The sequence below is a fragment of the Armigeres subalbatus genome, chromosome 1 (assembly GCF_024139115.2).
Source record: "Armigeres subalbatus isolate Guangzhou_Male chromosome 1, GZ_Asu_2, whole genome shotgun sequence".
Taxonomy (NCBI): domain Eukaryota; kingdom Metazoa; phylum Arthropoda; class Insecta; order Diptera; family Culicidae; genus Armigeres; species Armigeres subalbatus.
This window is the reverse complement of record NC_085139.1, coordinates 234891745-234907582: the sequence shown is the minus strand read 5'-3', so window position 1 is coordinate 234907582 and position 15838 is coordinate 234891745. Positions and strand designations below refer to the sequence as shown.

Genomic DNA, 15838 nt, shown 5'->3' with positions numbered 1-15838 from the left:
GCCACTCACTGATTATCGGAGGGATCTATATTCCCCCTGACAAGTCCGGGGATTATTTAGTTATGCAGCGTCATATCAACTGTGTTGAAGAGATATCTATGGGGATTAACGAAGGCGATAAAATAGCCATATTTGGAGACTACAATCTACCTGGCATTCGGTGGTTAGCGACAAACCATCCGTATTGTTACATTGACAGCTCTGGTTCCTCTTTATCCCGATCATGTACAATCTTCTTAGACGACATGTATTCATCTGGATTTGAACAAATCAATGATGGTTTGAAACTACGCTAGCAATACGCTCGATCTTATCCTTGTCAACCAAGCATTAGATGGTCTTTTCATTTTGGAAGACATCGTCGATCCATTGGTACCAGCTGATCCGGCTCATCCGTCTTTTTGTCTGCTTATCAAAGACTGCTTTAATTCTACTGAGATTATGAACGCTGACGACGAATTATACTTCGCTTCTTTCGATTATAGGGTATCTGTTCCTATATCAATAACAATAAGACAATGCGCGTATGAAATGCATTGTTTTCTCACCCAATAATCAAGAAACATGAGAATAATTATGCTCGGGTCACGTAATTTTTAATTGAAAACAATTTGGTTACTTCAAAAATTAAATTATTATCACATTATAGAAGTATTTAGCTAAAAAACATCATCACTGCCATGCACCTATTTCAATAACATTCAAAAACAGTTAATCCTATGCTTGTACCTATATCAATAATACTGTTTCCAACATAAAATACGCACACTATTACTTGTGTGTATACGTAACAATATGATTGCAGTGATGCCGAATTCTTCAATGTTTTGTATTTGAGTTGAAATATAATTACAAAATTGTTGTTTTTGTTGCAGTATTCCATCTTATCAGTTCAATTTTATGTTTGTCATAATTTATCTTTTCGATATAATTTATATTACAAACATAGGAGTTGAATTTCACAGTGAAAGTTCATTCAAGCGTTTTGAAATAAAAATCTAGGTCGGCAACCCTTGAGAGTACTGCAAGCCATGTAAACAGTTTGGAATACGGACAAGGATAATTTAGATTTGGTTCGAAATAAACCTATATCAAACTATAGTAAATCGCGTTAGTTTTCCAAATATGATTATATTTATAGTGAAACTGTGATGTGCTCTATGTGTTGTGAAGTGTATTTTGAAAGGATTCATTTATTTCAGCTTGAAATTGAGTGGAAAACAACGGCTTGAAATGAGATGAATCTGCTAGTAGCAATCGAGCAGTGCATCAAATCAACAGTTCAGAGGTAGGAAAATGAAAATAAATGTGTTTTATAATTTTGTTTTTAATAATTTGAGTCTTGTGAACTAAAACATTACTCAAACGGAATTTTAAATAATATTCTAAACATTGGAGAAGGTGGTCTATTCATTATTGTGTACATACGATGTGAGAAATTGTAATCAAATTGATTTTTTATTTGGTTTATCGACGGTTGAGATTAATATACGGGCTGTTATTAATATGGGAACAGATACCCTATGTAAAGAAGCAAATTACGATGCTTTGAATCAAAGATTGGCAGAAATTGATTGGTCCACTGTATGCCTAAGCACCAACGTGGACGATAGCGTGGAAAATTTCTCCCAAATTCTCCATCACGTGTTCAGCGATTATATACCTTTGCAATGTCCATCTGTGAAACCACCGTGGTCTAACAGTGAACTCAGAAACCTCAAGAGAAAGCGAAATTGCGGCTCATCGTACATATCGAACCCTCCGATCAGCGTCAAGCAAAAAGACCTATAAAATCGGCAGTTATCGTTACAAATCGTTGATTAACAAGCTCTATCGTCGATACGCAAGAAAAATTCAACGCAATCTGAAGCGCAACCCTAAGCAGTTCTGGAATTTTGTTAATTCCAAGCGAAAGGATACAGGACTACCTTCTGCTATGCATCTGGATCATCGTGCTGCAAGGACATGTGCTGAAAAATGCTCGCTGTTTGCTGAATTCTTCGCTTCGGTTTTCGACAGTCCACTAGCCACCAGTGAATCAACGGCTGCGCTGAGTTTCATCCCGAGTGAGATTATTGACGCAGATACATTCTATATCACTGCTGAAGACTTGTTGATTGCACTGTCTAAATTGAAAATGTCATTCCGACCAGGTCCGGTCCGGATGGGGTGCCTGCCAGTATTCTTAAGAAATGCTCGGCCAATTTGATAGCGCCTCTTCAACACATTCTCAATTTATCGTTGCGACAATCTTGTTTTCCAACTCTATGGAAAAAATCATTCATGTTTCCGGTGCACAAAAAAGATGCTAAAGATGACATAAAACATTATCGAGGAATTACATCCTTATGCGCGTGCTCGAAGCTAATGGAAATCATCGTTTCGAGCTACACATTCTCCCGCGTGAGGCACTACATCAGCACAAAACAACATGGTTTTTTTCCCGGGGCGAAGCGTTACCACCAATCTAGTTGAATTCTCTTCGCTTTGCTTGCGGAATATTGGTCGAGGAAAGCAGATCGATTCCGTTTACACCGATCTGAAGGCTGCTTTTGATCGTGTAATCCACACGATTATTTTAACAAAACTCAAAAAATTGGGCTTTTCTTCTCGGCTTGTTTGCTGGTTCAAATCCTATCTGTGTGATAGAAAACTGGCTGTAAAAATAGGCTCATCTGTTTTGGATTGGTTCACAAACGGATCTGGTGTACCACAGGGAAGCAATCTTGGGCCGTTGCTTTTCTCCCTCATCTTCAACGATGTAGTCATGTACATTGGTGAAGGCTACTGCCTTTTATATGCTGACGACATGAAAATATATGTTGTAGTCGATCAACCGTCGGATTGCATCAAGCTGCAGGAGCTCTTAGATCGGCTTCTCGTCTAATGTCGAGCCAGTCACATGACTTTGAGCGTCATGTTCCATCATAAGTTTCCATCGCAAGAAGTGCCCGATCATACACAACTACGTAATCGGTGATGAACCGCTAAACCGTGTTTTTTCTGTTCGAGATCTTGGAGTTGTTCTGGATGCCGAGCTGACGTTCAAAGGACACCAAGAAGAAGTAATCAAGCGAGCTCGTCGTCAACTTGAGTTTGTGTCTAAAATCACTAAATAATTTCGTCACCCATATACGTTGAAGTCATTATACGTTGCGTTGGTCCGTCCTATCCTGGAAACAACTTCGTTGGTATGGGATCCGTATCAAGCAACAATGATCGAAAGATTTGAATCGGTGTAACGAAAATTCATAAGATTCGCCCTACGTTTTCTGGCTTGGAATGACCCATCGCACCTTCCACCGTATGCAGCCAGATGTCAACTGATTGGCGTCGAAACTCTGAGACAGCGTAGGAGAAACGCGAAAGCGACTTTTGTTGCCTAAGTTCTGGTTGGAGAAGAGGATGCCCCCAATATTTTGGCGCTTATGGACATCAATGTGCCTGCGTATACGTTCCCTTCTAGTGCCTTCTTCCGTTTGCCTCGACGACACCATGACTACGACCTGAATGAACCAATTCGATCAATGGTGATCGTATTCAACGAGTCGTTTTCGAATTTTGACTTCGATTGACAAAGTAATCGTACAATTAGGTTTTTAGAGTTAAGATTTAAGTTTTTAGAGTGAATTTGGGGGCCCTCCTTAGCCGTGCGGTAAGACGCGCGGCTACAAAGCAAGACCATGCTGAGGGTGGCTGGGTTCGATTCCCGGTGCTGGTCTAGGTAATTTTCGGATTGGAAATTGTCTCGACTTCCCTGGGCATAAAAGTATCATCGTGTTAGCCTCATGATATACGAATGCAAAAATGGTAACTTGGCTTAGAAACCTCGCAGTTAATAACTGTGGAAGTGCTTAATGAACACTAAGTGGCGAGGCGGCTCTGTCCCAGTGTGGGGATGTAATGCCAATAATAAGAATAAGATAAGAGTTAAGATTCATTAAGACAAACATACAATGTCGGATGATCATTATAGCAATAATAAACAATAAACAATAAAAAAAAGTGTAACCTCTGGCTCTTCACTATTCCGCTGCTCAAGCATTGAAATTGCTTCTGATGATTACCGGTTTTCGGCCAAGAGCCACGCAGAATTCGGGTGTATTGCTCTAGAGTCTAGAGTCAACCTTGGGGTGCGTAACAGCTACACACGAAGATTCCGTTATTTCTGGCGATTACGAAACCCTTGATTGAGCTGTCTATTACTTCTTGCACAGGGAACCTGCCCATCACTTGGATAGCCGCAATCCCTGTTGAGTCCGCCACCCAGTTGCCGTTGTCAGAAGGGATCCGATTCGACTCAACAATAGTCGCGCATCACTTCTGCTATCCCGTTGTTGAACTTAATCTAGAATTAAAAAAACACCTAAATAAAGAATTAAAAAAAAAACTTCTGCTATCGACAACAGTTGCTGTGCGGTGCTACTGTCTAGTTCAGGATGACATCAAATATTTGTAAATTTTTCCTCAAAATAAATAAATTTTTTCATCAAGTAAACTCATCTCACATTTATCATTTTGAACGTTGTGAATCTTTCTGTGTTGTATAACATTTTGTTCCTCGATCTTATAATTTTACACATAGTTGCTGGTAAGAAAGGGCGCGTCATGGAACGTCGTATCCTCAAGGACTTCCAGATCGGCTTCGTGGAGGGCATCCTCAACGAAACGTTCAAGAACGGAAATGAGAAACCGGCCGACGTGTTCAGCACCATTGCCAAGGCCATCGGAAGCCGAACCAGTGCCAAAAAGAAGTGCGTTCCTGATAACTGTTCATCATTAGCCATGTTTGATGTTTGTTTTTTTTTTACATTTCATAGGAAGCCTGAAGATTGGAACGCTTTGGTCCGCAAGAACACCACGGTACGGGACCCGATCGGAAACTCATCGGAAATGATCATGCGCCGCAGCAGGATGAGTCTGCGCAAGCAGATCATCGAAGGCTCGCGGCAGGGCCTGGAGATGAATACGGACAATCTGGTGGAGTTCAATCCAAAATTGTCGGAGGTGACCCCGGTTACGAGAGTGGCCTACGTCAAATTCATGCAGAAGAAGTTGAAGAAAGATATGGGCAAAGACGAAGAGGCTGATGAGATTGGCTTCGAGAATGAACGACGAGACTCGGCTAAAAGAAGCTCGATAAAGAAGCTGGTCGAGATGAAGGATAAGATTAATGTGAGTGAAAACTGATGACGAAACATGTATGGTAAGAGCATTATTTATATCAAATATGTAATATTTTCAGAGCATTGACACAGAAGAAAAACAACAGGAAAAGAAGTCTCCTGTCAAGGAAACGGAAATCCCTCTCAAAGAATCGGTATCGACCCCCACGGTTATAACGGCACCGGTTTCGGAGGAAACAATCAGCACGGCCTTCAAGGATGACAAAGAGGACATCCGGATTGATATGAGCAAAGTGCGCGTTCGCTCACCAATTCTGGAAGATCCCGAAGATGTCATGAGCGAGTACAGCTGCCCCACGCCCAGCCGTGCCGACAGTGTGCCCAAACGCCCTGAAACTCCCATCCCAAGCATAAGTCCGCCGTTGGACAAGAAAACCGACAGCGGAAAACCCAGCAGCGCCGACGTTAGCAAAGCTGGCTCGATCAAGAAAGACCAGGAAGGTGCAACGCCAAGCGCCAAAGGCAGTCTCCGCAATAATACACTTTCCCCGTCAAGTTCGGCCAAGTCGGACACATCTCGATCCCGTTCGCGTTCTCCGACGCCAGCCCGGTTGGAACCATCGAAGCCAACCTCTCCGCCACCCAGTGCGTCAGTTCCGACCTTCTCCGATAAGGGAAAGTCGAAAATTTCCGGAAAGACGCTCGGTGGCTGGATGTAAGGCAGAGATTAGCGAATTTTACGTTCCCGGTTGGATTAGTTGTCTATTGTTCAAACATTTTGGAAGTTAGTTCCGAATCACCAGCAAAAGTGTCCATGGATTTGAAGCAACAATTGAGATGAGAATCAGATTTTCTTTTATATCAGCAAACATACATATTTGTTGATTTATATTGAGAAAATCAACCAATTTCCAAAGCGGTGCTCAGTTATCGGTACACAAGAACTTAAAAATGCATAGTTTTGACGTAGGACTACGTCTTTACTTTCGATACGGATTTGAGCTGAATTTGAAAGTTTGGAAAAATGTGACCGCCACGAAAAAATGTTAGATTTTGATTATTTCTCAACGGATTTCCATGATTTTGTCATCAATGCAAATTTTTCTAAGATTCAGAATCATAATTGAAATTGAATAATTTTCAATAGCTGTTTATATATTTCTAGAAGGGATGGATTCTTCTTATCTATGTAGTAATATGCTTACTTTTCGTACAGTCTCTTTTACTTTTTTCAGTTATTTCCCATAGGTATTTAAGGCTGAGTTGGCGTCGACCTCTTTTGCTTTGCTTTGTCGTTGGTCAAAGTCCGACAATTGTTCAGAGCAACCGTCGGCGTCACTGTCAAATGTCACCCATGTGCACGATGCTTATCCCATTTTTTACCAGTCCACCGCACAATCGCCATACTTCTACTCCTTTTTCTTCTTCTTATTGACATTACATCCTCCATTGGAACATTGCCGTCTCGCAGCTTAGCACTTCTACAATTAATAACTGCGAGGTTTCTAAGCCATGTTAGCATTTTTTCATTTGTATATCATGAGGCTAACACGATGATACTTTTGTGTCCAGGGAAGTCAAGAAAATTTCCAACCCGAAAATTTCCTAGACCAAACCGGGAATTGAACCGAGCCACCTTCAGCATGGTCTTGCTTTGTAGCCGCGCATCTTACCGTATGGCTAAGGAAGGCCCCTAATCCCTAACCTCTGCTAGGAATTTCGAATCGTTGTCAGTATATAATTGAAGGTGCTTGACAGATACAAACCTCCGAAAGGCCATTAAATGCTTTAGCCATCAGGCTGTGTATGTCCTCGTGGTCATGCATGAAAACAACTTGAGCTCGAGCCAAGTACCATACACTGAAGGCGACCTTATTGCTTAGGATGAAATACGTTTCTGTAAAGATTACAAAGTGGTGGAATTAAACGGAATAGTACTAGGTGGCTACATTTCATTAAACAAGCCTAAATAATTTCCATTCATAATTGATGCTTCAAATCCTAGCCATTTTCTGTTCCTTAAAGATAGCAACCATTGCAACTTTAAATTTCACAAATAAAGACAAATTAGGCTACACGTTTCTCCACAGAAACCGACTTTCTTTATCACTCGTTATTTTGATTCCAGTCTTAAATAACCTCACGTCACTCAAAATAGTCATTTTGTCAATTTTGGCGATTATCATTTCCACCTTGAAAACACCAATTAACGAATAAATAAACTGAATACAAATTCAATGATCTTCACTATTTCTTTGATGCTTTGTGATGACTAGCCCCATCCCGCTCGGCACCCCTACCATAATGTTGTCTCATCAAACTTTTATTCAAGTACAATCAGTGAAAAGATTTCTCCGCGACCTACGTGAGCAATCATCGTTGTCACCATCGATTATTTGAACTAATCTCGAAATCCCACCCTAAGTCTCTCATAAGCGTTGCCGATTCATTGAAGTTCACGCCGTTTTCCATTCCGTTGCCGCACCATCGAGCCATCGAGCGCACATCTTTCTTCCTGATTTGGAAAACTTCGATGCAACGTACCGTGGGTGGCTGATTGAACCTCACCCAATCCGGGTGGTTTTGATTCGTGCTGCAAAAAGGAGTCATGCAATAATGCGAGACCACTACTGTGTGGGAATGTGTCACGCTGTGGAAAAGCGATATTAATCGTATCGCATTTGTATTAATGAAAATCTCAGTCCGCTGGTAATGTTTGGTCGACTGAGCAAGTCACCAGCTAAAAAAAGCTTCAATGCGGGTTTATTTTCGTCCGGACGATAAGCAAGCAAGGGGTATGCAAATCGACGAAGAGATGCCGCAACGAAGAATCAATCACATGGCGGGTTCGTCGTCATTGGATTTAGGCAGAAGTCTTGGAATCGATAACGTGTCTCTTATGTGCGTCACTAACTCGTTCATTATTTACGCACCTTATGACTTTATTTGAGAAAGTTTCAATATATTTAATCTGTGAATAAGTAATCATACCGGTAGAATCTTTACGAAATTGTGGAATATTTACGAGAGGTTTTATCACTTGCTTCTGTTCCGCATAACTACTCTCTCCAGAACAATATTTATTTGGGCTTTCATCTGCTTCGATTGCGCGTACACTGATGAGGATTCACTGCAGTTTTGACCGTTAGTCGATTATGTGCCGGTATGAGCATCAGATTCCGCAATATCACAGTGCGACCATTATTGTTAGAACCAATTGGTCAGACTCTACAATACCATGTCGTGAGCTTTGGAATGCTTTTTAAAAATATAATAAGAGTTAGACGAATTTTCATTCCTTAGTAGGAATGTTGGACAAGACAACGACTCTTGTGGATCTTTAGATTAACTTCAAAATAGTGAAGAGTTGAACAGAAGTTCTTCTCGTACCGCTGGGTTTGTTCAGGAGTTGATGTGGTGTGTTAAGGAGTAGGATCTACCACACTGGCTCTCCTCACTATTCGTTCCAATATTTATGAGTTATGATCGAAAGGGCGAGTAACGGTCGTAGTTTGCTTTTAAGATCTGATTGAAAGGTTTTCCGTTAAAAAAGCACCTGGTAGCACTCTCTGAGAGAGAAAATTGCGCAATTCAGCCCGCCAGAATGTCAGCTGTCAGTGTCGCCGAAATTATTTTATCATTATGCAGTTTACAATTGCTTTAGAATTTATCGTAAACGGAGAACAAAAGGAATTGCCAACAATGGGGAAGAAATTTATCAATCATGCAGTTGTTCGGGGAGAGAAAAGCAATAGCGCCGACCAATCACGCAGGAAGATCAAAATAAACAAACTCCAGCTGGTTTTGGAAAATGAAATAATAAAACACAATAAATAAGACAAATAAAATAAGTTCCTCCAGAAATCCCTCTGGTAGTTCCTCTGGAAGTTCACCCTCTGAATTCTTTCGGAAGTTTCTACGGGAATTCCTTCGGGAGTTCCTACGGAAGTTCCTCCTGAATTCCTCCGAGGTACCTCCGGAATTCCTCCGGAAGTTCCTCCAGGAATTCCTCCGGAAGTTCTTCCGAATTCCTCCGGAAGTTCCTCCGGAAGTTCCTACGGAAGTTCCTCCGGGAAGTTCCTCCGGAAGTTCCTCCGGAAGTTCCTCCGGGAATTCTTCCGAATTCCTCCGAAGTTCCCCAGGAATTCCTCCGGAAGTTCCTCCGGGAATTCCTCCGGAAGTTCCTCCGGGAATTCCTCCGGAAGTTCCTCCGGGAATTCCTCCGGAAGTTCTTCCGGGAATTCCTCCGGGAATTCCTCCGGAAGTTCCTCCGGAAATTCCTCCGGAAGTTCCTCAGGAAGTTCCTCCGGAAGTTCCTCCGGAAGTTCCTCCGGAAGTTCCTCCGAAGTTCCTCCGGAAGTTCCTCCGGAAGTTCCTCCGGAAGTTCCTCGGAAGTTCCTCCGGAAGTTCCTCCGAAGTTCCTCCGGAAGTTCCTCGGAAGTTCCTCCGAAGTTCCTCCGGAAGTTCCTCCGGAAGTTCCTCCGAAGTTCCTCCGGAAGTTCCTCCGGAAGTTCCTCCGGAAGTTCCTCCGGAAGTTCCTCCGGAATTCCTCCGGAAGTTCCTCCGGAATTCCTCCGAAGTTCCTCCGAATTCCTCCGAAGTTCCTCCGGAATTCCTCCGGAAGTTCCTCCGGAATTCCTCCGGAAGTTCCTCCGAATTCCTCCGGAAGTTCCTCCGGGAATTCCTCCGAAGTTCCTCCGGAATTCCTCCGGAAGTTCCTCCGGGAATTCCTCCGGAAGTTCCTCCTGGAATTCCTCCGGAAGTTCCTCCGGAATTCCTCCGGAAGTTCCTCCGGAATTCCTCCGAAGTTCCTCCGGGAATTCCTCCGGAAGTTCCTCCGGGAATTCCTCCGAAGTTCCTCCGAATTCCTCCGGAAGTTCCTCCGGAATTCCTCCGAAGTTCCTCCGAATTCCTCCGGAAGTTCCTCCGGGAATTCCTCCGGAAGTTCCTCCGAATTCCTCCGGAAGTTCCTCCGAATTCCTCCGAAGTTCCTCTGGAATTCCTCCGAAGTTCCTCCGGAATTCCTCCGGAAGTTCCTCCGAATTCCTCCGGAAGTTCCTCCGGGAATTCCTCCGGAAGTTCCTCCGGAATTCCTCCGGAAGTTCCTCCGGGAATTCCTCCGGAAGTTCCTCCGGGAATTCCTCCGAAGTTCCTCCGGGAATTCCTCCGGAAGTTCCTCCGGAATTCCTCCGAAGTTCCTCCGGAAGTTCCTCCGGGAATTCCTCCGAAGTTCCTCCGGGAATTCCTCCGAAGTTCCTCCGAATTCCTCCGGAAGTTCCTCCGAATTCCTCCGGAAGTTCCTCCGGAATTCCTCCGAAGTTCCTCCGAATTCCTCCGGAAGTTCCTCCGGAATTCCTCCGGAAGTTCCTCCGAATTCCTCCGGAAGTTCCTCCGGGAATTCCTCCGGAAGTTCCTCCAGAATTCCTCCGAAGTTCCTCCGGAATTCCTCCGGAAGTTCCTCCGGAATTCCTCCGGAAGTTCCTCCGGAATTCCTCCGAAGTTCCTCCGGGAATTCCTCCGGAAGTTCCTCCGGGAATTCCTCCGAAGTTCCTCCGAATTCCTCCGAAGTTCCTCCGGAATTCCTCCGGAAGTTCCTCCGGGAATTCCTCCGGAAGTTCCTCCGGGAATTCCTCCGAAGTTCCTCCGAATTCCTCCGGAAGTTCCTCGAATTCCTCCGGAAGTTCCTCCGGGAATTCCTCCGGAAGTTCCTCCGGGAATTCCTCCGGAAGTTCCTCCGAATTCCTCCGAAGTTCCTCCGGAATTCCTCCGGAAGTTCCTCAGGAATTCCTCCGGAAGTTCCTCCGAATTCCTCCGAAGTTCCTCCGGGAATTCCTCCGGAAGTTCCTCCGGGAATTCCTCCGGAAGTTCCTCCGGGAATTCCTCCGGAAGTTCCTCCGAATTCCTCCGGAAGTTCCTCCGGGAATTCCTCCGGAAGTTCCTCGGGAATTCCTCCGGAAGTTCCTCCGGGAATTCCTCCGGAAGTTCCTCCGGGAATTCCTCCGAAGTTCCTCCGGAATTCCTCCGGAAGTTCCTCCGAATTCCTCCGAAGTTCCTCCGAATTCCTCCGGAAGTTCCTCCGAATTCCTCCGAAGTTCCTCCGGGAATTCCTCCGGAAGTTCCTCCGGAATTCCTCCGAAGTTCCTCCGGGAATTCCTCCGGAAGTTCCTCCGGGAATTCCTCCGGAAGTTCCTCCGGAATTCCTCCGGAAGTTCCTCCGGGAATTCCTCCGGAAGTTCCTCCGGGAATTCCTCCGGAAGTTCCTCCGGAATTCCTCCGAAGTTCCTCCGGGAATTCCTCCGGAAGTTCCTCCGGGAATTCCTCCGGAAGTTCCTCCGAATTCCTCCGGAAGTTCCTCCGAATTCCTCCGGAAGTTCCTCCGGGAATTCCTCCGGAAGTTCCTCCGGAATTCCTCCGAAGTTCCTCCGGAATTCCTCCGGAAGTTCCTCCGAATTCCTCCGGAAGTTCCTCCGGAATTCCTCCGAAGTTCCTCCGAATTCCTCCGGAAGTTCCTCCGGGAATTCCTCCGAAGTTCCTCCGGGAATTCCTCCGGAAGTTCCTCCGGAATTCCTCGGAAGTTCCTCCGGGAATTCCTCCGGAAGTTCCTCCGGGAATTCCTCCGAAGTTCCTCCGAATTCCTCCGGAAGTTCCTCCGAATTCCTCCGAAGTTCCTCCGAATTCCTCCGAATTCCTCCGAAGTTCCTCCGAATTCCTCCGAAGTTCCTCCGGAATTCCTCCGGAAGTTCCTCCGGGAATTCCTCCGGAAGTTCCTCCGAATTCCTCCGGAAGTTCCTCCGGGAATTCTCCGGAAGTTCCTCCGAATTCCTCCGGAAGTTCCTCCGGGAATTCCTCCGGAAGTTCCTCCGGGAATTCCTCCGGAAGTTCCTCCAGAATTCCTCCGAAGTTCCTCCGGGAATTCCTCCGGAAGTTCCTCCGGAATTCCTCCGAAGTTCCTCCGGGAATTCCTCCGGAAGTTCCTCCGAATTCCTCCGGAAGTTCCTCCGGGAATTCCTCCGGAAGTTCCTCCGGAATTCCTCCGGAAGTTCCTCCGGGAATTCCTCCGAAGTTCCTCCGGAATTCCTCCGGAAGTTCCTCCGGAATTCCTCCGGAAGTTCCTCCGGGAATTCCTCCGAAGTTCCTCCGGGAATTCCTCCGGAAGTTCCTCCGAATTCCTCCGGAAGTTCCTCCGAATTCCTCCGGAAGTTCCTCCGGGAATTCCTCCGGAAGTTCCTCCGGAATTCCTCCGAAGTTCCTCCGGGAATTCCTCCGAAGTTCCTCCGGAATTCCTCCGGAAGTTCCTCCGGGAATTCCTCCGAAGTTCCTCCGAATTCCTCCGGAAGTTCCTCCGGGAATTCCTCCGGAAGTTCCTCCGGGAATTCCTCCGGAAGTTCCTCCGGAATTCCTCCGGAAGTTCCTCCGAATTCCTCCGAAGTTCCTCCGGAATTCCTCCGGAAGTTCCTCCGGGAATTCCTCCGGAAGTTCCTCCGGAATTCCTCCGGAAGTTCCTCCGGAATTCCTCCGGAAGTTCCTCCGGGAATTCCTCCGAAGTTCCTCCGGGAATTCCTCCGGAAGTTCCTCCGGAATTCCTCCGAAGTTCCTCCGAATTCCTCCGAAGTTCCTCCAGAATTCCTCCGGAAGTTCCTCCGAATTCCTCCGGAAGTTCCTCCGGAATTCCTCCGGAAGTTCCTCCGGAATTCCTCCGAAGTTCCTCCGGAATTCCTCCGGAAGTTCCTCCGGGAATTCCTCCGAAGTTCCTCCGGGAATTCCTCCGGAAGTTCCTCCGAATTCCTCCGGAAGTTCCTCCGGGAATTCCTCCGGAAGTTCCTCCGAATTCCTCCGAAGTTCCTCCGAATTCCTCCAGAAGTTCCTCCGGAATTCCTCCGGAAGTTCCTCCGAATTCCTCCGAAGTTCCTCCGGAAGTTCCTCCGGGAATTCCTCCGAAGTTCCTCCGGGAATTCCTCCGAAGTTCCTCCGGGAATTCCTCCGGAAGTTCCTCCGAATTCCTCCGGAAGTTCCTCCGGAATTCCTCCGAAAGTTCCTCCGGGAATTCCTCCGGAAGCTCCTCCGGAAGTTCCTCCGGAAGTTCCTCCGGGAATTCCTCCGGAAGTTCCTCCGGATATTCCTCCGGAAGTTCCTCCGGGAATTCCTCCGGAAGTTCCTCCGGGAATTCCTCCGGAAGTTCCTCCGGGAATTCCTCCGGCCGTCCCTCCGGAAGTTCCTCGGAAGTTCCTCCGGGAATTCCTCCGAAGTTCCTCCGGGAATTCCTCCGGAAGTTCCTCCGAATTCCTCCGGAAGTTCCTCCGAATTCCTCCGGAAGTTCCTCCGGGAATTCCTCCGGAAGTTCCTCCGAATTCCTCCGGAAGTTCCTCCGAATTCCTCCGGAAGTTCCTCCGGAATTCCACCGGAAGTTCCTCCGGGAATTCCTCCGGAAGTTCCTCCGGGAATTCCTCCGGAAGTTCCTCCGGGAATTCCTCCGGAAGTTCCTCCGGGAATTCCTCCGGAAGTTCCTCCGGGAATTCCTCCGGAAGTTCCTCCGGGAATTCCTCCGGAAGTTCCTCCGATAGTTCCTCCAAGAACTCCTCCGATAGTTCCTCCAGAAATTCCTCCGGAAGTTTCTTCAGGAGTTCCTCCGAAAGTTCCTCCGGAAGTTCCTCCAGAAATACCTCCGAAAGTTCCTCCGGGAATTCCTCCGGAAGTTCCTCCGGGAATTCCTCCGGAAGTTCCTCCGAATTCCTCCGAAGTTCCTCCGAATTCCTCCGGAAGTTCCTCCGGAAATTATTCGGGAAGTTTCTCCGGAAGTTCCTCAGGATATTCCTCCGGAGGTTCCTCCGGGAAGTTCCTCCGGAAGTTCCTCCAGGAATTCCTCCGGAAGTTCCTCCGGAATTCCTCCGAAGTTCCTCCGGAATTCCTCCGGAAGTTCCTCCGGAATTCCTCCGGAAGTTCCTCCGGGAATTCCTCCGGAAGTTCCTCCGGAATTCCTCCGGAAGTTCCTCCGGGAATTCCTCCGAAGTTCCTCCGGGAATTCCTCCGGAAGTTCCTCCGAATTCCTCCGGAAGTTCCTCCGGAATTCCTCCGGAAGTTCCTCGGAATTCCTCCGGAAGTTCCTCCGGAATTCCCCGGAAGTTCCTCCGAATTCCTCCGGAAGTTCCTCCGGGAATTCCTCCGGAAGTTCCTCCGGAATTCCTCCGGAAGTTCCTCCGAAGTTCCTCCAGGAATTCCTCCGGAAGTTCCTCCAGGAATTCCTCCGGAAGTTCCTCCAGGAATTCCTCCGGAAGTTCCTCCGGGAGTTCCTCCGGGAATTCCTCCGGAAGTTCCTCCGGGAATTCCTCCGGAAGTGGCGCATTCGAGGATGGAGAGATGCGGCCTCGAACCGTGTATTGTGGCGTCAAATATTTGATTCAGTGTTATCTGTTTAGATGTAAACTTAATAAATGAAAATGAATTACAAGAAAATAATCTCATTCCAAAATAGTGTATTTCCAATTAAAATGAACAACGCCGGGCAATATGCGCCATAAAAAATGATAATCAAAATATTCCTATATTTTTTACTGCAAAAGTTGCACTCGTTTGCATAAGGTAAGTGTCAGCCTTGTACTTTAGGGATGGGAGGGAGAACAGATTCAAAATAAAACTCTGGTCAAGAAACTTTTCTAAGGCGATATCACAACAATACACAAAACATTTTTTTTTCAGGTGGCGCCTACGTTGATTTTTTATTCTTGTTGAAAATTTGCTTGTTTCCTGACGACAGTATTTATTTATTTGTGTAGTATCGAAAGCTCCCTTCCATCCCTCCCAGGTAGTCAATGACTGCTTGTAATAAGGAGAACATGTTTTTGTAAATAAAGAAAATGCATTGTTGACGGAAATAATGAAAACGCATTTAAAAAAAAATAAATACAGTGTTTTCGACTAAGTTTTTTCGTGTGACGCCTTGCAAATGTTAATTGGCTTCAGCCACTCACGATTTTGAGACAAACCTTGGGTTAATAACCAAGAAAACGTGATAGCGCATTTTACCCTACCGGCGCATTTCATACTTATCTCCCCTATCTACTGTATGCGCTTATAAAGTGGAATACTATAAGTGAAAGGATAATCGTTACCATATTCAAAACACGGATTCCTTCCAAACCTTACTAAAATCGTCGTAGCACTATGGGCCGGCCGCATACAAAGTGGTGGCCAAAAATAATTGTTTGGTTTTTCTGCATTTTTTATAGTATTCTTTATAGTATTCAGTATCCCCCACCCCTTCTAGCCAAGATTTGACCCACTTCCCCATTTTTTAAAATTATGTTGTATAAGAGTATTGTTTTATCAATCAGGTATTCTGGTGATGAATTATTTGTCTTTCAAACTTTCCCCCTCCTACAAACTTATCTGACCCCCCCCTCCCTCTGGAAACATTTTATACGAAATACGGCATCAATTTCGTCGCTTCTTTTTGTCAACATGCTTACTCACTGCTGAAAAAATCACAAAAATTAGAAATAAATATTGCTTCGTAGAAAATAAAACATAATTTTTATTGATAAATTGTCATAATAAATTTTATTTATTACCTTTCTCTTGAAACTAAATCAAACTCACAAGCAATTCTACTCATTTTCTACATTTTAATCAAGAGCAAAATCATCATCAAGTTGGTCAACATCATCCATTAGTTCGTCTAGTGCCGAGTCTATTATATATAGAGTTACGGAAAGAGT

At 45.6% G+C, this 15838-nt stretch overlaps 1 protein-coding gene across 1 annotated transcript in view; it reads left to right on the top strand.

The window, feature by feature from the left end:
* LOC134205900 (transient receptor potential protein) overlaps positions 1-7373 on the top strand; it is a 60387-nt gene extending 53014 nt beyond the window's left edge. The window contains exons 13-15 of the mRNA XM_062681596.1: positions 4586-4754; positions 4821-5175; positions 5246-7373. Coding sequence (XP_062537580.1) covers positions 4586-4754; positions 4821-5175; positions 5246-5845 — 1124 coding nt within the window. The 3' untranslated portion in view covers positions 5846-7373. The remainder of the gene's footprint in view (positions 1-4585; positions 4755-4820; positions 5176-5245) is intronic.
* Positions 7374-15838: the final 8465 nt, after the last annotated feature.